The sequence below is a fragment of the Panthera onca genome, chromosome B1 (assembly GCF_046562875.1).
Source record: "Panthera onca isolate mPanOnc1 chromosome B1, mPanOnc1 haplotype 2, whole genome shotgun sequence".
NCBI lineage: Eukaryota > Metazoa > Chordata > Mammalia > Carnivora > Felidae > Panthera > Panthera onca.
The window spans coordinates 72,860,709-72,885,480 of record NC_138342.1 but is presented as its reverse complement, the minus strand read 5'-3'; the positions used below and the strand labels follow the sequence as shown (position 1 = coordinate 72,885,480).

Below are 24,772 nucleotides of genomic sequence, written 5' to 3'. Positions count from 1 at the left end.
TCATTCTTTTGAAAATCTACATAGGATTCCATTGCATAAATAAGTCAAAAATACAGAATTCCTTTACTGAAAAACATTCAGGTATTCCACGCATTATGGACTATGTAATACAATACACATTTGTATGGAAAAATCCTTGCATGGTTGTATTATTTCTGAAAGTAAAATGCCTAGAAGTACAACTGCTAAGTCAAAGAGGCAAACACATTTTTGATTCAGATTAAGTGCTACCATACTGTTCTCTGAAAAGGAACCACCAATTTACATGTCCGCTATTAATACCTGAAATTAGAACAAACCTTTTCCCAAATCCTCACAAACACTATACAGCATCAGTATTTCAATCTGTCAGTCTAAAGCACAAATCAGCCTCTGATTTCAATCTGTATTCTAGGATGACTGGGGAGATTAAGCCATTCTAAATTTTTTTTGTGTGGGTTGTCTTCTTGTATACTTTGCCAATTTTTCTTATGGATTCATAGGAACACTTTATACAGCAGGGCTATTACCCCTTTCTCTTACCAGTATTTTTTTGTGAGGTGGTAGCTTGGCTTTTTAGCTTAGAAATAAGTTTTCACTTTAAAGGTGATGATATGAAATGAGATTTAAAATAAACATCACTTGCAGATTTCGCACCATGGTATAACTTATGCTCTGTCCATGACTTTCTACACAAGTAAAGTGCAAAGATTAATGCAAGCACTGAGGAGAGGAGGAAAATCAACTTGTCTTCATTTTAGAAAGTTCAATTATTATCCAACAATTCTTTCCAAAATTAAAACTGATTTAAAGTATCTACAATGGGGGTGCCTGGGTGGCTCAGCTAGTGGAATGTCCTGAGATTGAGCCCACACTGGGCTCTGTGCAGTGTGGAGCCTGCTTGGGGTTCTCTCTCCCTCTCTTTCTCTCTGCCCCTTCCCTGCTCTTGCTCTCTCTGTCTCAAAAAAAAAAAAAAAAAAAAAAAAAAAGTACCTACAATGTTGAACATGAAAATACTATTAGAGTGTGTGTTTTTAAATATTTACAGGAACACCTTGGAGATACTGTAGTTTGGTTCAAGACCACCATAATAAAGCAATTATCCCAACAGAGTAAGTCAAAAGGATTATTTGTTTTCTCAGTGCATATAAAAGTTATGTTTGCACATATACTGTATTCTATTAAGTATTCAATAGCATTATATCTAAAAAAACAATGTGCATACCTTAATTTAAAAATACTTTATTGATAAAAGTGTAACTATCCTCTGAGTTCTCATCAAGTTTTAGTTACTGATCACACATCACCATAACAAATATAATGGAAAATTTTGAAATACTACGAACATTACCAAAATGTGACACAGAGACACAAAGTCAGCAAATGCTGTTGGAAAAATGCCTTGACATGGGTTGCCACAAACCTTCAATTTGTAAAAAAAAAATGCTACTAACTGTGAAGCACAACAAAATAGTAAAAGGTATGCCTATATCTGAATATATATTATATGGAGTTCTAGAAAAAGAACTATGTTTACTTACTTTCCCAAAACAGGGCTAAGTTCTTTTAAGTCTTCCAGTGATGGCGCCTGGTTCAACAGTTTCTTAAACAGGGCCAGTGGAAAAGGGATGTTGGCAACATTGAAATTGAATAGAGAAAGTCCACACAGAACCCCAAAGAAGAAATATCTCTTCTTCTCAAATTTAGGCTGCAAAGAGAAAAAAACAAAAAACCAAAAACCTAATGTGTTATAATTTTTACAAGTAAAACAAAATTTTTATATTAGGTACACCTTTTCACCCTTTCACAAAATGAAATCACAAATTAAAATAAAAAAACTTGTAAGAATATTTAGAGTTTATGTACAGTCATTAAGTCAATTTCAATCTCTGCCACAGGAACAGAAATAGAATTATACAAACTGAAGTTTTCTCAATTTCTTTTCACAGCCATTGCCTTCAAATTCATTGGGAAAAATAGAACTGAACAACAACAAAAAACAGAATGCCTGAGAAAGGAAGGGTTCTTTTTTATCTATACATTCTATAAATGGTCAATAACAAATACTGCTTAAATTTTCCTGTGTAGGCAGAAATAGGAACCCAGCGAAAAAGAGACTCTATTTTAAAGAAAATCATCACCTTATTAAAATTGAAGATTATCTCCATAATTCTATGTACCAGTAATTCCTCTCCTAAAACGAAACAGTCTAGACAACCTAATTTTCAATGGTATGTGACATGCATTTACTGTCATGATAACCATAAGCAAAGAGGAGAAGACTTACCCTGACAGGAAACCACATGTAGGAAGCCTCCTCAGGATATGTGAACATCCCATATTCTGGACGGGTCATCTCCTCAAACAGACAGTGGAAAAATTCTACCTTGACTCCTCCAGAGTCAAGCCCAATTTCTCCACTAAATGAAACCTGAGGAAACAGAACAAGTAACACATCACTTCCAGGGCTCTGTATTGCTATGTATTAAAGCTCATTTAATAATAGTTACAGTAAGGGGTGTCCGACTGTTCAGCTGGAAGAGATTGTGACTCTTGATCTTGGGGTCCTGAGTTTAAGCCTCTTATTGGTACAGAGACTGCTTTATAAAACTTAAAAAAAAAAAAAGCTACAGTGAACATGATCTGTAGACCCAAGTATTTGGTAAATAACATGGTATTACCATATTTAATCTTCCCATTAATTCTCTGAGGTGATAAAGCTTCAAGAATGAATTTATTTATTTATTTATTTATTTATTTTTCCTCTTGGTACTTTTTTTTTTCAATATATGAAATTTATTGTCAAATTGGTTTCCATACAACACCCAGTGCTCATCCCAAAAGGTGCCCTCCTCAATACCCATCACCCACCCTCCCCTCCCTCCCACCCTCCATCAACCCTCAGTTTGTTCTCAGTTTTTAAGAGTCTCTTATGCTTTGGCTCTCTCCCACTCTAACCTCTTTTTTTTTTTTTTCCCTTCCCCTCCCCCATGGGTTTCTGTTAAGTTTCTCAGGATCCACATAAGAGTGAAACCATATGGTATCTGCCTTTCTCTGTATGGCTTATTTCACTTAGCATCACACTCTCCAGTTCCATCCACGTTGCTACAAAGGGCCATATTTCATTCTTTCTCATTGCCACGTAGTATTCCATTGTGTATATAAACCACAATTTCTTTATCCATTCATCAGTTGATGGACATTTAGGCTCTTTCCATAATTTGGCTATTGTTGAGAGTTAAAGCTTCAAGAATTTAAATAACTTCCCCAACGTGACACACAGCTAAGAGGTGCAGCCTCCATTTAATCCTGGGTCTGTCAAGTCTCAGAGCCAGCCTTCTTTAGCTACTAATCTCACCTCAATGGGCATCATTATTATATAATAAAGTATCTTGAGCATAATGAAAAAAACAAATAAAAAAATTTTCAAAAAACTGAAAAACCAGAGCACACATAAAGTATTTATTGGCTTGGTTGTTTACTCCCTGAGAAGGCACCTGTTGACACCAATTCCTCCCTAGGATGATTCTGTCATAACCCTCCTTTACTTCTCCGATTACTCGCTCATTCCTGCCTTTCCTTCTTGGAATCCCTCACTTTGGTGTACAAATGTGGTAAGGTCTCCCTTATTCTTAAAAGAAGAAGAAAAATCTCAACATTCCCCATCTTCAATATAGACAATCCTGGCTTCTACGGTTGCTAAATTCTGGAGAATTGTGTACACCAGCTTCCAAACCTATTTCTCTGCTTAAATGCTCTCTCCAAGAGGACCTGGAACCTGTGAACCCCCAATTCCAGGGACTTGTTCTCATGTCTCCTCTCCTTGATTTTATGAACTCATTTTACCCTACTGATCACCTCTTCTTTCTTCATACCCTCTTCTCCCTTGCTTTCTCTTAAAAAGCATTAATTGGGTTTTTACTTCTCTCTTCTTTTTCCTGCTGCTTTAACACCAGAAATGCCTGTGGTTCTGTGCTATTTCTGTTCTTTTTGCTCTTTCCCTGGATGTTTGATTTCTCTTTAAAACTTCACATATCACTTACAGGCATTTAACCTTCAAATCCACTCTCATCCTATCTTCTCTCTTGACTGATACACACTCCTATCTGAAGGCCTGCTTAACATTTCTGTCAGGATATTCCACTGGCACTTCACCCACAGCTTTTACTGGTTTGTTTGGATGAATGTCTCTTCCATTTTCTAGAGATCCAAGTTTCAAAACCTCAGTGAGTTATTTAAAATCTGTGTAAGGCCAGGTATCAAGTCCTCTGCTCCCTCCTGTGGACAAGCTCCTTAATGTCACAAAGACTCTGTTTTCTCCTAAGATTCTCGGAAAGATTAAATAGGATAACATACAAAATGCCTCACACAGTCTGGAAAGTGGTCGCTGCTCATCAAATGTTACCTAAGTTTTTTAAATGTATGAAATATGGGGCGCCTGGGTGGCTCAGTCGGTTTAGTGTCTGACTTCAGCTCAGGTCATGATCTCACGGTCTGTGGGTTCAAGCCCCGTGTTGGGCTCTGTACTGACAGCTTGGAGCCTGGAGCCTGCTTCAGATTCTGTGTCTCCCTCTCTCTCTGCCCTTCCCCTGCTCATGCTCTGTCTCTCTCTGTCTCAAAATTAAATAAAAATATTTTAAAAATAAATAAAATGGATGAAATATAAAAGTGGAACTTAAATAATTCTGTGGACTGGCTGGCTGGCTGGCACAGGTAAAATTCGCATAATGAGTCTTAGATTTTTTTTAACGATCTATGTGGAGAATATGTAGAAGCAGTTCCTCTCAGGCGAGGCGGGGGGGTTGGGGGGGGTGGGGTGGGAAGTGCAGTGACAGGGGGAGCGTGGGGCTGCCTTGTGACCTGGCTGCATTCCCCCTTTTCCTCACAGCTGCCCAAAGATAACAAGAAGAAAGATGCTGGAAAGCCAGCCAAAAAAAGACAAAGACCCAGTGAACAAATATGGGGCAAGGCCAAAAAGAAGAAGTGGCCCAAAGGCAAAGTTCAGGACAAGCTCAATAACCTGGTCTTGTCTGGCAAAGCAAGTTCCCAACTATAAGCTTCTAACTCCAGCTGTCATCTCTGAGAGACTGAAGATTCAAGGACCCCTGGTCAGGGAAGCCCTTTAGGAGCTCCTTTGTAAAGGAGTTTATTAAATAAAAATAAAAATAAAGTAATTTCTTCTCTGGAAGAACCACGGTTACATCTTTTTAGATCTTCCTTCTCTCTGCAGCAAAAATATTGAGAATTATACTTTACCATTAACTCCCTCCTCAGATCTTCATTCTCAAACTGATTTAGGTGACTCAAAACATCCTCAATCAAGTGATTCCTTCTGACTGTCAGATTGAATGTAGGCAACAAAGATAATTCGGACCTTCCGTGTTCCACAACTCCGGCCAACCGCATACAAGCTCTAAATTTTTTCTCCTAGGAAAACCAATGTTTTACTTCATTTCACCATTTGCTCTAAGTAGGAATTTACAAACGGGAATAAAGTGGTTCAATTTATCATGAGTGCACATCACAAACATTTATGAAAAGAGCTTTGTTTACATATGCCACTGGAGAGAAGCTATACATTCAGTATTCACGCTCAGTAAGCAGAAGAGACACCAAAGGAATGAAAAGCTTTGTGGAGCCAACCAGGGTCAGCAGGGAAGTGACCAACTGTGGGCTCTATTGGTCCACTTTATCCTGCAAACACAATTATTAATACTTCAGGTTACCAAAGCTAATTACCATGATTAGGCTAAGAGAAGAATTAGCAGATACTAAAGCAGTATGCTAAACAGAACATTCTCACTTGGAAAAGAATCTCAGTAGCTTAGAAAGAAAGCAGGTGGGGCACCAGGGTGTCTCAGTCGACTGAGCGCCCAACTAATGTCGGCTCAGGTCATGATCCCAGGGTTGTGGGATCGAGCCCCGTGTCAGGCTATGTGCTCAGCATGGAGGCTGTTCAGGGTTCTCTCGCTCTCCCTCTGTCCCTCTCCCATGCTGGTGCGCTCTCTAAAATAAGATTTAAAAAAAAAAAAGAAAAAGAAAGCAAGCAAGCATGCTGCAGGAAAAGTTCAGGTATGACAGACCTCTCTGAAGTCATCCTAATCTCAGAGGAAAACCCAACAAGAGATTTTAAAGATGATGATGATCTAAGAAGTTATATAGGAGACAGCAAGAGAGACAAGACACACACACACACACACACACACACACACACACAAAGACTATCTGACCAAATGGCAATTTGAGATCATTAAAGTCTAAGGCTCTTGACGAAACAACAATCAAATATCAGTTCCATAAAATTATTACTGGAGGCCTGTTTAAAATTAGGAGAGGGGCACCCTAGGTGGCTCAGTCGGTTGAGCTCAACTGTTGATTTTGGCTCAGGTCAAACCTGATCCCAGGGTCGTGGGATGGAGCCCCACACTGGTGCTGAGCATGGAGTCTGCTTAATATTCTCTCTCTTTCTCTCTCTCCCTCTGTCCCTCTCCCTTGTTCATACTCTCACTCTTTCTTTTTTTCAACGTTTTTTTTTTTTGTTTTGTTTTTGTTTTTTTTTTTTTATTTATTTTTGGGACAGAGAGAGACAGAGCATGAACGGGGGAGGGGCAGAGAGAGGGAGACACAGAATCTGAAACAGGCTCCAGGCTCTGAGCCATCAGCCCAGAGCCTGACGCGGGGCTCGAACTCAGACCGCGAGATCGTGACCTGGCTGAAGTCGGACGCTTAACCGACTGCGCCACCCAGGCGCCCCATACTCTCACTCTTTCTTAAAAAAATAAAAATAAAAATTAGGAGAGAACAGCTACAAGAGTTGAAAAAATGAAAAAAAAAGTTCTTGTATCTTTTTCCTTTCATTTTCCTGTTAAATAGTTCATTAATGGTCATACTCATAAATCAATTTCCTATTTTGTTTTATAATGGTTAACTTCATTATGTAGAAGTATCTACTTGTACAACATACATTTAAATATTACTCATATATACATACACGGATGCATATATAAAAGTGATAAGAACTAAAGCTCTTGAGCACTTAAACTTCCCTAAGCGTTTTCTTTTTTAAATATTTTTAATATTTAAAAATTGTTATTTTAATATTTATTTTGAGACAGAGTGTGCACACAAGTGGGGGAGTGATAGAGAGAGAGGGTAAGAGAGGATCCCAAGCAGACTCCATGCTATCAGCACAGAACACAATGAGGGGTTCCTTCTCACAAACCGTGAGATCATGACCTGAGCTAATATCAAGAGTCAGATACTTAACCAACTGAACCACCCAGGCTCCCCTCCCTAGGCATTTTCAATTGTCCAGTTTTAAATTCAAAATCACTTTTCCAGATATGCTGACAAACAGAACGAACTCACCTGATGATAGTTCATTGAAAAGGGGATATTTTTACAAACCTTTATCATGGTATCATCAGAGTATCATCCATTTATGTGTGTCTGCATTTCAAGAATCCTGTCACCTGTATTCCCACTGCTATGTTTTTATTATTATTATTATTATTATTATTATTATTATTATTACTATTATTAGACTGGGCCTCCTTAAATACTGGTGCTAATCCCAACCAAACCCAAGTCTGCTATGCCTCTCTAAGTCCCATTCAGAAGACCTATAGACAGGCTCCAACCTCAAGTAAAAGCCCTACAAATTAGGTCAGCTGCCCATCCACTACCCTTCACTACTGAGGCCTTAATGTGCCTCAAGGCCAAGCCAATCCAAATGATGACCGTCTTTCTTGCCATCTTTATTAGTCTAAGCTCCATGAATGTTACAACCATTGGTTTTACCAGTGGGTAGCTCCCTTATCAACCCCCAAAATACTGTATACTTATAAAGGCATTTATCATTTAATAAAGACAAAGACAAAGACATACATACCTGTATTTTTAAAAGTGAATCTGCATATAGTAGTTTGATTTTCGACAAAATATTAAAGATAAACGGAAAATGACTGAATATGACAGGATACGGAGTGTCTACTGAAGTGTCCTAAAAATAGAAATGACGAGAATTCTGACAAATCAAAGGACAGAGAAATCTTATACCTTAGCTCACATCCTTAAACCCCTGGTAGTTTGTGGTCTCAGTTCTTACAGCCAAAGCAATCCAAATTGCTGGTCAGCAGTACTTAAATACATAAAATTCTATGAAAATGTTTTGTATATATCAATGAAAGGTATATAAACCTAGTATTATCAGCACTCATTTAATTTAGCAATTAATTATAAACTCCAGACGTTTTCCCAAAGAATATGTTCTGCTACAATCTGCACTTCTGAAATGCAAATTAGTTCAGATGCATTTAGTAAACAGGGGAATGATATAATGTGGATAGCTGAGGAGCTCATACAGGATTTCTGCCAGTCTGTGCTAGCAGCACAATTACAGCCTTCAGAGAGGAGAAAACCTCAGGTCAGCTGTTGAACTGGCAGCAACAGCTCATTAGCTTTATTTTAAGAAAATAAAAAAGAAGTATTTCTACCTGGAGCAACCGACAAGGCTGCAGCCCTGTCCTGCTGGCTCCTGATGAGGCACGCTGCCCTGTACCTACAGGCAGAGCCCCACTCGCATCTATGTGAGCTCCACATCACCAGTCCTCTATTTAGGAGTGTGGATAGAATCCCACCCTTTTGTCTTGTGCAATTCATACTCTTCTGGCACTCTCCACAAGCTGCCTGCCTGTGGCTGCGCCACGTGATTTAAGGTAGCAACCACTTTTCCATTAAGGTTCTACAAAACTGCATTGGTTTTGAGGGGTCTGTCTTGCTTTTCCTATAAGTCCCGTTATTCCTACTGAGCAATTCTGCAGAATATAAGGATATTTGGAAACTCATGCACAATGTTATAGCACAAATACCTATATTAACTCAATGATGGTCAACTTTCCTCCTTTAAACGTGCCATACTTGTGGCACCTGGCTGGCTCAGTCAGTGGAGCCTGTGACTCGATCTGAGGGTTGTGAGTTCAAGTCCCACACTAGGTATAGATAACTTTTAAAAAAATTATATCTTTAAAAAAATAAAAATAAAAGTTAAAAAAGAAACATGCCATACTTACCAAGTTGTTCACTCTCCAAGAAGACCTTCTATATGCATCCCCATAAAAATCAAGCCATTGTGTAAGTTCGTTTATTTTGAAAATATTTTCGGGCAGTTGACATTTAGCCTGGTTTACCTTAAATAAAATACGGCTCGTGAAAAAGTTTTATAAATGAAGACAATTTTGCTTTAGGGCTATTAATTATATTAGCAGAATAAATAAATTACATAGTTTTTCAATGAGCAGAATAAAGTTCTATCCAATTCCTCCACTGACAAAGCCCCACATTTTCAGGAACATGAAGAATACCTATAATAGCAGAAATTGATGATATGATAACTCCTACTTACTTTTAAATCATAGAAAGGTTGTAAAGAATTTTAGGTCCAAAGAAAAATACACTGCAATATGAATCCAAAGTAGTCTTGAGGCCCAGTTTTAGGCCATATTCTTCACAGCTTAACAGCTACCATTTACAGATGTTCCCCTCTGGCAAGGCATATGTGGATCATTCCCCTCCTAAACACATAGGGGAATTTTGCAGCCTTCCATCCCTTAAGATGACCAGAGTTATTTATTTTGACATGTACATGGGAACCCGGAATAGTGCTAACCATCAGTCAGTGAAGTCACTCATAATGACACTAGATGCTTTCGACATGAGTGACCATCATGTCAAGTGACCTGGTTGGACACAGTCCTAGCCTAAATGACTAATTCTCAACAGGTCTTCTAAAAGCCCCTCTTAGCTGTGTAAGCTAAGACCATTCACCTGGAATATTCTTACTGATCCTGGCCCAGACCCCAAATGATCCAAGCCTCCCAGTACCAACACCGAAAGCATTGTGAAGCTGTTTGAACCGTGAATACGGTTCTCTGGATCCTGCTGATCTCAGCCTTCCACAGTCAACAGCCTTAACATCCCCAATTATGGAAAAAGTGACTGCTTTATCCTTGTGGTATCTTGCAGTCTCCCTTTTGGGGGGGGGGGGGTGGGGTGGGTAGTGACAATCTGATGTCACTGTCAGAGTCAAAAGGATAAAGCAAGATCCCTTGACGATTTCTTTTCTTGTTCAGTATTTATCAGCATTTTTAAAAAATTTTTTAATGTTTACTTTTGAAAAAGAGAGAGACAGAGCGTGAGCAGGGAAGGGGCAGAGAGAGACAGAGATACAGAATCCAAAGCAGGCTCCAGACTCTGAGCTGTCAGTACAGAGCCAGATGCAGGGCTCAAACCCATGAGCTGTGAGATCATGACCTGAGCCGAAGTCGGACACTTAATCGACTGAGCCACCCACATGCCCAGGATTCTCTTTTTTAAGTGAAAAAAGCTCATTAGAATACATTTTCCCTGAGCTCTTCAATAAATTTCTCAAGTTTTCAAAACCCAAATTATTTTCTTTTACTAATCTTTCTCTTTTGTATAAAACTTCTAAAGATAGCCAAGGATAGGCACTGCTTTTTAGCAGTGTGGCAGAATTCTTTTTGTTTAGCAGTATGACAGATTAGCTACCTTGATTCACTGAAAACAACCAGAAATACAGGAGAAAGTGTGAACAAATATTTTTAATTCAACACTAATACTGTAAGTAAATATGAAATAATCACATCAAAAACAAAGTGAAGGTGGCATTTGCCTTGAAAACATTTGCCAGAACTGGTGACCTGAACTTCGTTTTGCAATGGCTGGGGCTTTGGAGAGAGGAGACAAAACCCAGACTGTTCAAATTATAGAGCCAATAATAGAACACCACCTCATAAATCTGGGATCCAAAAGGGCTAAACCATCACAGTGAGGGTAAACTAGAAATGAACAGGCTCTTTCCTCCATTCCTACATCAACCCACCCCCACACCTTGACTCAAGGCCATGAAGTGAACTGCAGCTAGTTAAAACGGTGCCAAGCTGTGGAAAAAATATCACCCACAGCATTTGCACTCACAAAAGGACTTTCCTGAAAATTCGCACACTGCATTCACACCATACCTAGAGATCTAAAGAGCTTCAAATCAAGAATTTAATTTAAAGTAGTACCAAACTGCCAAGTGGTTAAGTTGTTTTTAAGTTACTTGGGCAACTCTTTTCACTTCTTTGGGCCCAACTGTATTGATTTATTGAACGGGGATTGGATTAAACTAGGCATCACAGATGTAATGCCTACAGGATCTTGATGGTGTCTTAACAAATGAGGCCTGCTGACTGTAAGACAGTAAGGTATAGAGGAGACTACCAAATTGCAGAATTCATGTCTCACCTGAAAAATACAATAACAGTATCAGACCCCTTTTCCTAAATGCTTTAGTTTTCCAAGAGAAACCAAAAGTTTAAATTTAAAAGTTTAAATTTCAGTTTCCAAGAGAAACCAAAAGTTTAAATTTAAGTGGTGAAACTAAATGCATTAAAAAAACATGTCAAGGGGTGCCTGGCTGGTGCAGTCAGTGGAGTGTGCGACTCTTGATCTCAAGGTTGTGGGTTCAAGCCCTGCACTGGGTATAGAGATTACTTTAAAAAAAAAAAAAGAAAAAAAGAAAAGAAAAGAAAGAAAGAAAGAAAGTAGTACCAAACCAAAGTGGTGTCTCCTGGCAGAAGCGAATTCTCCCTGGAGAAACAGCTCTCAAAGAATTCCAAAAGATAATGTTCCAAGGAACATGAACATGAACATGAACACACACACACGCGCACACACACACACACACAGAGTCATAAAACACACAATAACGAAGGCGCTATAAGGAAGATTCAACAGAAGCAAGAGAGGACACAGCTGGCCTGTAAAGACTTCACATACCAAGGGTATAACTTCTATAGATTTAATTAAGGAAAAATGGAAGCCTGAAAATAAAGGCAAGATGAAGATACCATAAATAATGACCAAGAATAAAAAGTTTCAAAAAAACAATTCTTTAAGTGAAAAACTTCTGCGAGTGAAAAACACTAATTACTTGAAATAAAAACTCAAAGGGCAGTTTTATTAGCAGGCAAAATTACTGAAAAGAGAATTCATGGAAAGATATGGCTGAAGAAATCAAATCATCCAGAATGGGATGCAATCAGAGACAGAAAATAGGACAGAAAGGTTAAGAGACATGGAAGACAGAGTGAGATGGTCTAACATATAAACTGGAATTTCAGTAGGAAGGGAGGAAGTCAACACTTGTTTGGATTTAAAATGGTAACAATTTAAGAACATCCTTGATAGGTTATTTTCAAAAGCCCTAAACATTCTATTTAATAGTGATATTCAAATTTTTCCTTTAAAATCACAAACAAGGGGCACCTGGCTGGCTCAGTCAGTGGAGCATGTGACTCTTTATCTTGGGGTTCAAGCCTCACGCTGGACACAGAGATAACTTAAAATACTTAGGGGCACCCGGATGGCTCAGTCATTAAGCGTCCAACTTTGGCTCAGGTCATGATCTCACAGTTCGTGGTTTTGAGCCCCACACTGGGCTCTCTGCTGTCAGTACAGAGCCTGCTTTGGATGCTCTGTCCCCCTTTCTTTCTGCTCCTCCTCCCCCACTTATGTGGTCTCTCTCTCTCTCCAAAATAAATAAACATATACAAAAAAATTGCTTTAATAAAATACTTAAAAATAAATAAAATCACAAATAAGATAAGAACCTATTATGACCAACAGTTCTATTCAACAGGGACTGTACCAAGGTACACAAAGGCTTAGCCAATGCAACATGGCAAAGGAAAAAAATAAAATGTATGTGAATTAGAAAGAAAAAAAAGTGTTTTTCTCAAATACATGATTGCATGCACAGGAAATACAAAAGAACCTACAGGTAAATTACTAGATAAGAATGTGAAAATTAATCAAATTTGCTGGCTATAAAAAAATATTCAAAAACTAATGCATCCCTACAAACCAACAGATAATATAATTTTTAAAAGATACCATCTATAAAATCTAAAAAAACTAAATATAGTGAAACAGATTTAACTAAACATATCCAAGACTTTCATAGTAAAATAACACAATTTTTTTGAAAGACTTTAAAGACTATCTAATAAGTGGAAGAAACAGACACCATGAAAATTCATAATAGTAAAGAGATCAATTCTCCCCAAAGTGAAATATAGATTCAATGCAATTCCAATCAAATTCCCAGTAAGATTTTTGTTTGTTTGTGTGCATTGCCTATCAGCAGGGAAAGGAAAGGATTTCAGTAAGGGATGCTTGGTTAATTATTTTCATATGGAAAATAATAAAATATAAATTTAACATAAATTTCCAATTGGATCAAACACCAAATTGTGAAAGGCAAAGCCAAAATTAATACTCCCTTTAGACCTGGATATGAGTGGCTTTCTGCTCTGGATCCATGACTTATAGGTCCTTGCCCTGGCCTTCCTCCAGCCAATCCCTTTCTCAAAAAAGTAAAACTAAGATAAGAAGTCTGCAGAGCAAGGGGCCCTGACTACATGCACAGGCCTCTTCCCCTGCATGGTTTCTCGAGAGTAGACTGTATTATAGGTGAGCACAGTCCTAGGTTCTGGTGCTCCAAAGGTGGCTAAGGTGCAGCTGTCATGGAGGCAGGGACGGAATGCAGACGTATGGGTTGTGGACATATGGCCACACGTGGGTACATGATACCTCCAGTGTGGGACAAAATCAAGGGAGGAAAAGAAGAGGACATATGGAGGCATCTGCCTTGAACCTCCACCTTTCAGTGAAAAACTCCATAAGGAGTCCAAGATTTCTAAATTTAAATCCTCCCCAGTCATTAGGAAAGTTTATTTATCAAGGTGGGTGGGTAGAGAATATTTTATTTCAGAGTATATTTATTCCAGTTTTTTGGCTAGGTTTCTAACCTTTTAAATATTAGACATAGTTATATGGGACTCTGTTTAACCTCTCCCTCAGGCTCCAACTGTCACTTCTGTTACAAGACTATCTAGAGCAGCTTTCAGGCCAAAATCTTATTGGAACACAGCCTCACCCATTCTTTTTAAATTTTTTTAAATAATTTTTTTGACGTTTATTTATTTTTGAGAGAGAGAAAGAGACAAAGAGTAAGCAGGGGAGGGGCAGAGAGAGACAGAGACACAGAATTTGAAGCAGGCTCAAGACTCTGAACTGTCAGCACAGAGCCTGACACGGGGCTCAAACTCACAAACTGAGATCATGACCTGATCCGAAATTGGATGCTCAAACTACTGAGCCACCCAGAGGTCCCCCACGCATTCATTTTTGTATTGCCTATGGCTGCTTTCATGATGTTACCACAGAGTGTAATAGTTGTAGCTATAACAGATATGCCTAACAAAGTCTAAAATACTTACTACTCTCTGGTCCTTTCCAAAAAGACCTCCTGATTTATGGTAATAATTTAAAAACTTGGAAGAAAAAAAAGCTTAGAATAAGACACAAAGAGTAAAAATAAAAACTATAAAAGACTAAATTATCAAATTTATCTGTGTTAAAATTAAGAATGTGGTTGGGGTGCCTGGGTGGCTCAGTTGGTTAAGTGTCTGACTCTTGATTTCGGCTCAGGTCATGATCTCACTTTTCATGAGAGTGAGCCCCACATCGGGCTCCGTGCTGACAGTGCGTAGCCTGCTTGGGACTCTCTCCCTCTCTTTCTCCCCACCGCCCCTCCACATGCACATGCTCTCTCTCTCAAAATAAACAAACATTTAAAAAAAGATTAAGAATGGGGGTTGATAAAAAAAATAAAACACCACAAAGTGAAAAGCCAAGCTACAAACTGGGATATGACATTTGCAACACATACAATTGACAAAGGACTGATTTACAACATAAAAAGAACCCCTATAATCAATAAAAAAAAAAGTCAAATACATTTAAACTGAATGAAAGTCACACAGACCTTTGACACAAGAAACAAATATTGCAATTATAAACATGACAACATGCTCCAATGCATTAGAACCAGGGAAATAGAGTTAAAATCATAATTTGATATCATTTAATACTGAAAATACTTTCTAAATTTTAAAACCAGACTTGGAGCAACAGGTACTCTCATCGTGACTTGGAAAGTATTTAAATTAGTCCAACCATTTTGGAAGACAGTTTGTCACTATCAATAAAGAACACATACATATCCTACAACCTATCAATGCCAAAACTAGGTATGGAGTGTACAAACCAAACTTTGACCCATGAATGCCAAGGTATGTGTATGAAAATATATACAGCAGCATCTTTTCTCATTGAAGAAGCACCCCTCCCCCCCAAAACTGTGACCATTACATATCTCCCTTAATTCTGGAATGGATAATTATGCTAAGATTCACGCTATGGACCACAATGTAGGAGTGAAAATGAAATGCATCCATAAATACTAATTGGGATAAATCTACAAAGCAAAATGTTATGCAGTAAGTGTACATTTCACTCAGATACATTTCAAAAATAGCAAAATTAAACGACATAGTCTCTCAAGACATATACGGTACTAAAACCATAAAGGGAATGATTAACCCAAAATCCAGGATTTTGGAGGTACAAATCTCCAGGTGTGGAGGTGTAAGATACACAGACATTTCTAAAGTACTGAAAATGTTTTCTTTTTTTTTTTTAACGTTTATTTATTTTTGAGACAGAGAGAGACACAGCATGAACGGGGGAGGGTCAGAGAGAGAGGGAGACACAGAATCTGAAACAGGCTCCAGGCTCTGAGCCATCAGCACAGAGCCTGACGCGGGGCTTGAACTCACGAACCGCGAGATCATGACCTGAGCCGAAGTCGGACGCTTAACCGACTGAGCCACCCAGGCGCCCCAAATGTTTTCTTTTTTAACATGGGCAGCAGTTACACTAACATCTGTTTTATTACTTCAAATTGCACATAGGTAAGTGTATACACTCCTGTATATGCAGGACTTAACTCACAGAAAACAAAATTTTAAACAGTAATATAAACGCCATGTTTCAGGAGTCTGCTTAAGATTCAGGCCAGCTGAAACCAACGGAATTTTTACTGCAAAATAAAAATCTGTCAATGTCTAAAAGAACCCTTACCCTGTACAGCTTTCTCAGCATTTCTAGGAGAGCCTTAACATGACAGTTGTCCTCAGAGCTTTCAGTCCAGTAATGCAGTTGAGCAGTGATGGCTCCTTTAAACATCTGGACCAGCCTGCTGAAACCAGGTTCCTGCAGAGATGCCCAGTACTCCTCTGAGGGACACAAAGGTAAGTACTTTTTAGCATGTAATTTCTCATGGATTCTTACAGGTAAAAAAGTGGTCAGTAGTTTCCCAAACTGATGGAACACTGTTGTATGTATCAGTTACAAAAACTCATTTGTAATACTTTTCAGTAACTACAAGTGCAATGAAATTTTAAGAATTTAACAACCTAGAAAAAAAAATCCCTCGAATGTAACAAAATCATGATCTAATTAATTCGTGGGGAAAAAACCCAACAAGATTAGTCATTTTTTTTTTTTTTTTGCCCAGATATAATAGCATGCTGTCTTAAAACCAGATTTAAGAATTATTCACAATTACACAACTCTTTTCTCACAACCAGTATGAGTTTTTACATCTTTTTTTTTTTTTTTTTAATGTTTATTTTTGAGAGAGATCACACATGGAGGAGGGGCAGAGAGAGAGGGAGACAGATAATCCAAAGCAGGCTCTATGCTGCTAGTGCAAAGCCCAATGTGAGGCTCGATTCCCCAACCATGACATTGTGCCCCGTGTCAGGGCATGCTTGGGATTCTCTCTCTCCCTCTCTCTCTCTGCCCCTCCCCACTTGCTCTCTGTCTCAAAAACATTTTTAAAAAATTAAAAAAAACCAACAACAACCAAAAAAACATCTCTAGGAGCGCCTGGCTGGCTCAATTGGTACAGTATGTGACTCAATCACAGGGGCAGGAGTTCAAGCCCGTTGTTGGCCCAAGAAGCTTATTTTAAGGAAACACACACATACCTCTCAGCATTGTAAAAAAAATCCAAGAAACTTAAAACTAGCTTGTTATCACTTACTTACCTATGTTTAATAAAACATAAGAATGGACTTCCTTGGGCTGAATGCACTGTTTGTTTCAAAAACCTCATTAAATCTAACCAAGACCCTAGATCTAACAGCCAGTGTACTGGAGATACAGAAAAAGGTAGAAATAATCAGACAAATCTAGATGTGGGGTGTTCAATAGGACAAGTGACTTAAGACTCAAAACAAAGGCTGTAAAATGCTTTTGGGACAGGTGCAGAAATTTGAATATGACCTAGATATTAAGGAATTATGGCTAATTTTATTAGGTGTGATAATGATGGGGTAAGGTAGGATCTCATGTTCTCAGGAGATGCATGCTGAAATATTATAGGTAAAATGTCATGATGTCTCCAACTTACTTTCAAGTACCTCAGCAAAAATAAAATGTATTCTTCACATAAAGAGAGAAACATACATGGCAATAAATTAACTGTCGTTGACTCCGAGGTAGAGGATATATGAGTATTCACTGCACTATTCTTTCAACTTGTATGTATGAAATTTTTCATAATGAAAAGTTGGGGACAAAGGACCTCATGCCCAAACCACACATGTACCATTACCAAAACTCTTAAAAGGTACTAAAACAATCTATTTTGAATGACTATAATAATTACTACAGCATCTTTACGATATGCTAACAGTATGAACTAAAAACCATAAACATATTTACAAGTATCTAAGTTTGGCTATAACTTTAGCAGGCATGTGTTTCCATGGAGAGGATGGTGAAAGTATTTTCAAACGTGAAATCTTCAGTCTTACCCAGAACCCCTAAAGACTGGTTACTCATGGCACAAACAGCCTCTGCAAACGGAACCACCAGGCTCTCCCAGTTGTTATAATCATGCATCATGGGACACTCAGGAAGAAGGAAGAAAATTTCTAAAGCTTCTTGGTGTGGAGAATGAAACGGAAGATTTTTGAGCAGATTATCCTTGAGACATGTAGTTATCTGCGGTCAAAAAGTATTAGGAAAAAGACACTCAAAACATAGCAGGATGCAACTTGTAATAAAAGAAAATCTAGAACCTGGAGTTTCATTCCAACTGGAATGATCATTCAGTCCTAAAATCCACATTTACATCCCATCTCACCTAGCCTCCCAGATACCCAAGGTAGGTGATGAGCATTATCCCCACTCTATTGCTATGAAACATGAAGGAGGTCAAGAAGAAATCACGTGTGTAAGAATTACACTAGATCAACAAGGAATACTAGATAAACAAGGAATTCAGAACAGGCAGCCCTCCCAATAATAAATACTACATTCTGCCCCCTCATTTTTTTTAAGAAAAAGAATGTTTAAGAACACCAAAGAAAAACAAAAATAGAAACCCTAAACAAAAAGCAATAATCCCAACAACAAAAACCAACATGGTTTCCAACTATCTTCTCATATTGACTACCTGTCTCATCACGAACTCCCTCCACTACAAACTCTAGTTTCTAGCCCTTCTGACATCCTTACCACTTCCCCAATTCAGAACACAAGTGTTCAGCAAAAATTCAAATGCAATTCTGAATGTTTATGTGATGTGTATCAGGTAACAGAAATAATTTGTTTCAAAACCCACTCAAAAGCTATGCTAGCATTTACGGAGTACTTATTTGTCAGATGTTATGCTGAGTGACTTACATATGTTAATTACGTCACTTAATCCTTATTTTTTTCTAGAACATACATGATATTATTGACCCTATTTTACAGGCAAGAAATCTGTTATTTGCTCAAGGTCACAGAGCTAAGTGGGAATCTCTTCTGGATCTTTCTGACTCCAAAGCCCAAACTCTTAATCATTCAATTATGATATTAGCTAAATGGTATCTCTAAATATATAAATTCTTGTAATTATCTATTTTTATATCAAAACATCGCTTCTCGGCCTTTTGGCTAAGATCAAGTGTATTTTTATATCAAAACACTATGCCAGGGGTGCCTGGGTGGCTCATCAGTTGAGCATCCAACCTCAGCTCAGATCAGGATCTCATCATGGTTTGTGAGTTCGAGCCCTGCTTTGGGCTCTTTGCTGACCACAGTGTTCAGAGCCTGGAGCCTGCTTCAGATTCTGTGTCTCTCTCTCTGCCCCACCCTGCTCATGCTCTGTCTCTCTCTCTCAAAAATAAACATTACCAAAAAACCCCAAAAATCAAAAAACAAAACAAACAAAAAACCCATTAAGCCAGACTCATACTACATGGTTCAGTACTTAGAGGGCACATACCTATTTTATAAACAATCTTGGTAACACACACCCCTCTTACCTCTTTGTTCATTATCTGTCATATCCTCAAGCCTCACAACCTTCTCCCAACCCTGCAGAACTACTGTGATATTCTCGGGTCAGTTGTATTGTTTCACACACTGGGCCTCAGTGTACACTTCCCTGACTGCCAGGAATGCTATTCCTGAGGTAGGCACCTGGTAAATTTGTACTTATTCTGGGGACCTTGTTTGAGTAGTCTAAGTAGAGGTGAACATCCATGGCCCTAGTGATGACTGAATTCATTCATCTAAAAATATTTATTATACATCTACTAGGTTCTAAGTGAGACATCAGGGAAGACAGTGGAGTGGAAAACACACCCAGCCTTCCCACTAACATCTGCATGTTCGTGTCGTGGATCCCACTAACCATTTTAAAGACAGGCAGTATGGATCTTTCATTTTCATCAGGAGTCCTCACCACAGTGCCCTACACATAGCAACTATTCAAGTATTTCCTGAATTAATAAATGAATTGCAAAAATCTGTGTATCCATGTCACAGAAATCTCAAAATAGAAAGAAACATTATAGGTCTTATGATCCAACTATCTGGTCTGAAATAATGGAAGACTGCTCTATGATTATGTTGACAGCATATCATACAATATTGTTCTGGCACAATCAAAGGTATAATTAGCTTTAGTGAGGAACTGGCCCAAACTCATCTCTCCACAGATGCAGAAATGGTGCTCTTTCCACTAAATGCTGCAGAGTCCTGATAAAGGTGCATAATTAGGGATCCATTTTCCTCAGACCCCCAATAGGGTTGTGGTTCTGCCAAAGTTAACAGAATTAAACTTTCATCTTCCCTTGAGAGAAAGAAGCGTGTGTAAAGAGACCCTGCGGCTCAGATACAGAATGTTGGTCATGGCAGAGTAAGAGAGCATGCAAGGCAGCAGAGAGGAAGGAGGGAGAGATGTCAGGGAGACTGAAAGGGAAAAAGAATCGAAGGTACAAAAACAGAGGCCAAGAGCAAATAAGAGGGAGAGGGGAAGACAGGGAGGGGGAAAGGAAGAGAGAGAGAAATAGAAGGGAATGGGAGAGAGGGAAAAGGAAAGAGGAGAGGAGGGATAGGAAAGACAGGAAGGAAGAAAGGGAGAGGAGGAAAGAGAGGAGCGGGGAGATGGAGGGGGGAAGACAGAGGGGCCTAGGGAGAGAGAAGCGAAAGAGAGGGCGAAAGAAGGAACCAGAGTGAGACCCAAAAAGAAACAGACTGAGCGAACATAGACAGTACTACCCCTAGATCAACCAGTATAAGGGAAGAGAGAAATAAATTAATAAAGGCTGCTTAAGAAAAGCTAAATTAATAAAGGAAACATGTTTGGAGCATCTGCAAGTGGAAAACCTAAAGACTTAACAATACTGAAACAAAGAAGTGACAATCCCTAAAAGGGTAACAACATTCTAGAACCTATAGAAAAACACAGAGAAAAAGAATCCACGCAGTCCCTGGTAAGGGGGATGTTCACACCAAAAACAAGTGTTCTCATTTCTATACTTACGTTCAAGACCATTGCAAAGAACACGCTGTTTGTATGGTAGTGTACCAATCTCAACACATCCTTTAATCATCTTCCTTACAGCCAGGAGGTGACAAAACTCCCTCTAGAGAGGATGTGCATCTATGCATACGTGTGTGTGTGTGTGTGTGTGTGTGTCTGTGTGTGTGTGTGTATACAGATGAACCATTCAGACTATTTGTAATCTGTGTAACTATGATAGCGAACATTGTGCCCCCAAGGGGCCAACTCCTGGATACCACGTGAGTTTCATCTCATCTTACTATGCTACAGGCTCTCAGAGACTCTCAAAACAAGGTATTTTTTTCTGAAATTTTGAGTTCTTATAAAAAATGATTTAGTGTAGTTTCTTTTCCTAAATAACAATCTAAGGAATACCACCGTGTTAGCAATCCAGTCCTTCTGAGTTAACTCCTTAAAAGCATTTCTTGCTTTATTTAAGTCCAAGTGAACAGGCATCATTTCTGCAGCTCTTCTGTAGAAGGAAAAATCAATGGATAAGTAAGTGAAGCAGCACTCTTCAAAATAAAATATTTTATCAGGTTATTAATTTAGATGAAGTTTCTTCTGAACCTTTTTTCATTTCAATAAAATTAGTATTTCCCTCAGCTTTACAATAAATGTAATTTGGCTAAATACAAATACAATTGAAAATGCAGTTGACAACTTATGATTATTTCTAAAACGCCAAAAAATATCAAGACCGAATTAACTATATATATATATACATACATATATATATATGTGTATATATGTATGTATATATATGTGTATATATGTATGTATATATATATATGTATACTATCCAAGTTTAACTCAGATATTGTCTTACCTTAAATATTTACTTAAAAAAAGTTAAAGGTTTTTCCCATTTCTGAAAAAAATGACCATTTCTCCCAGTTACATGAACTGAAAGTTGGGTTTAAAAAATTTACTTCAGAGCAGTAAATTCTTAGTGTTGCAACAGAAAATTACTAATGAAATGTTTAAGTATCTTAACTTGTGAATTACATTTATTAACTAAATATGCTCAGTGTCTTGGACATAGACACATTCTTTATAAAATAATACATGTATTTGCTGTCTGAAAATCAATAACATTTTTCAGATAAATATTATATAAATATTTAGGGAAAGATGTGCGAAGTCATTCTTTCATAATATTCAAAACTTCAAAGAAAACTTACGATCTTGCAGTAAGGTAATGGCTAAATAAATTAAGGTTATGTCCTTCCCATGGAATACCATCACAATCATGTTTAAGAAAAATATTGAATGACATGAACTTATTAATAAATAGAAAACGGACAAATATATTAAATATAAAGTAATATACTGTCATAGACTCTAAGTCTGAAGTTCTCTCTTGGCCACCAAGAGAGCGGGATGAGGATTAAAGGAAGAGATGACTAATGTCTGGGAAAAGACAAGACCCCAAATAAGAGTCCTTGCCCTGTATTTATTAAGATCAGAAGGCTTACAAATGTGATGGGCATGCACAAAGAGACAATGAATCTGTGAACATTAACTCACGGGCATGAGGCAAAGGGAGTTTTGAAGATATGTGGTGTTTGGGTCAATATAAAACAAAATCCTGGCGCCAGGCAGATGAGCAGATGTTAACGGCAGACAGAAGGCGCCATGTCTGTTAATCTTAGCTAGCCTAGGGGATAAGACAAATAGGGCAAATAACCTCAGGGTTAACAAGGCACCTTGTTTTTTTTTTTTTTTTTTTTTGCTAATCAGCTCCACTCTGGGCAGCGTCACCCACAGTGCAGTGGTCTATAGCCCTATTTACCTGTTTACTTAACTTGGTCCTTTCCTCCTATGAAAGCAGCTTTCTGCTGTAGTACTAAATTGGGGGGCACTGTTGCCCTGAATGCCTAATTCTGCTTACCTCATATACATTTGTATTGGGGGCCTTTGCACCCCTCTCTATTCTGGGTGCCTTTGCACCCCCTGCTCTATCCTGGGGTTCTCACCCCCTGCTCTATCCTGGGGTTCTAATCTTGTTTACCCAAACTCAGGTGTGAGCATCCTATGGCTTTGTACTTCTTTATGCCTTGTTAACCCATTGGTGTAAGCCCAGGGGATTCCTAAGCTTATTACCCACAATATACAGGAGCACCTAGGTGGCTCAGTTGGTTAAGTGTCTGACTCTTGGTCTCGGCTTAAGTCATGATCCCACAATTTGAGTTCGAGCCCCACATCAGGCTATGTGTTGACAGCATGGAGCCTGTTTGGGATTCTGTCTCCCTGGCTCTCTGCCCCTCCCTTGCTTGCGATTTCTCTCAACAACAAAAAAAGTAATATATAAACAACATAATCACATTTTTAGTGAAAGAATAAATTTGCACAGAAAAAAGATATATAAACAAATGCTGTTCCTTTTAAGTGGATTATGGGTGATTTTCATTTTTTCTTTTTTTTTAAAAAGATTTTATTTTTAAATAATCTCTACACTAAACTTGAGGCTTGAACTCACAACCTGAGATCAAAAGTCACATGCTCTATTGACTGAATCAGCCAGGCACCCCAATTTTCATTTGTTTCAGTCACAGGTCTTTATTTTTGACATTTTCTACAGTGTTCATATATATGCTTTTGTTAAAAAAAGTAATTTTTAGGGGTGTCCGGGTGGCTCAATCAGTTAAACGTCCAACTCTTCATCTCAGCTCAGGTCTTGATCTCAGGGTTGTGAGTTCAGTGCACTGGGCTCCATGCTGGGCATGAAGCCTACTTTAAAAAAAAAAGTAATTTTTAAAAAGAGATAAAAACACCAAACTATTTTACCCTCAAGCCATTTTCTTTATAATCTTTCATTTTTTTTTTATTGACAAAACTGACATATAACATATTAGTTCCAGGTGCATACAACATAACACATCGATCTATGTATATATTGTGAAATAATTACCACGTTGAGTCTAGTTAACATCCAACAGCACTTATAGTTAAGATTTTTTTTTCTTATAAGAACTTTTAAGATCTACTCTCTCAGCAACTTTCAAGTATACAATATGGTATTAACTACAGTCATGATGCTGGACACACTATTTTTAACAGAATCTTAAACATTATACATACATATATATATATAAATATTATATTACCTTTCCCTTGAAAAACTTCCAGTCAGACAAGCAGGAGATGAAAATATCTCTCTGATTTCCCTGTATTAGGAATAAGATGGTGGTTAAAACAAATTATAGTGTATGCCTCCTTAAGCATGAGATATGATAAATAAAACATCTCATAACAGTCCTTGAAACTTCTCTGTCTTGGATTTGTTTGCGTATGCTTTGCCTTGGGCATCTATAAGTCTCTTCCATTCTTCCAATCTTAAAATTTCAGTGGCAAAGATGAGTAATAAAAAGATAACGTACTCACAGAAGCCGCAGGGAAAGATGAAATGGATTGATCTAGGGTATTTCCTTGAATAAATGAAATATTCCCATCCCACTCAGCTTTCCAAGCCCTATTTATTTTTGTTCCACTTAAGTAGAAAAAAAAATTACCAGATATTAAATGGAAGGATGGGGGTGGGGGGAAACACCCAAGTTGCATCTTGGAAGCAACAGCACAAGTTTTTTGTTTTGTTTTTTAATTATTGAAGTTTGGTTGACATATAATGTATCAGTTTCAGGTGTATAACACAGTGACTTGGCAATTCCATACATTGCTCGGTGCTTACGACAGTAAGTGGAGTCACCAGCAGCGTTCTTGGTCATCTATGCCCATTATGATGAAACTATTTCATACAACTACTTTTCAGAATTAGGAAACCATTACCTAAACGTAAAAATATCTCTAAAAGGAAAGGTTTATAAAAATGAGTATAATCTTTACAGATGGAAGGAGCTGCACTGTTTTGATCAAGACTGCCCACACTGTTCAGCTGTGAATAGAAGTCCACCAACAAGTGGTTCTAAAGTCAAACAGGGTTGAGAAATTATATAGACAAACTGTGTTTCCTGC

At 38.1% G+C, this 24,772-nt stretch overlaps 1 protein-coding gene across 1 annotated transcript in view; it reads right to left on the bottom strand.

Annotated features, from left to right (window-relative positions):
* Positions 1 to 24,772, bottom strand: part of HERC5 (HECT and RLD domain containing E3 ubiquitin protein ligase 5) — a 46,955-nt gene that overhangs the window by 7,164 nt on the left and 15,019 nt on the right. Inside the window, exons 10-18 of the mRNA XM_060654649.2 lie at positions 23,908 to 23,967; positions 21,176 to 21,269; positions 17,772 to 17,961; positions 16,030 to 16,184; positions 9,051 to 9,167; positions 7,871 to 7,981; positions 5,236 to 5,406; positions 2,267 to 2,410; positions 1,521 to 1,687 (exon numbers count right to left, since the gene is read on the bottom strand). Of these exons, the coding sequence (XP_060510632.1) occupies positions 1,521 to 1,687; positions 2,267 to 2,410; positions 5,236 to 5,406; positions 7,871 to 7,981; positions 9,051 to 9,167; positions 16,030 to 16,184; positions 17,772 to 17,961; positions 21,176 to 21,269; positions 23,908 to 23,967 (1,209 nt within the window). The remainder of the gene's footprint in view (positions 1 to 1,520; positions 1,688 to 2,266; positions 2,411 to 5,235; positions 5,407 to 7,870; positions 7,982 to 9,050; positions 9,168 to 16,029; positions 16,185 to 17,771; positions 17,962 to 21,175; positions 21,270 to 23,907; positions 23,968 to 24,772) is intronic.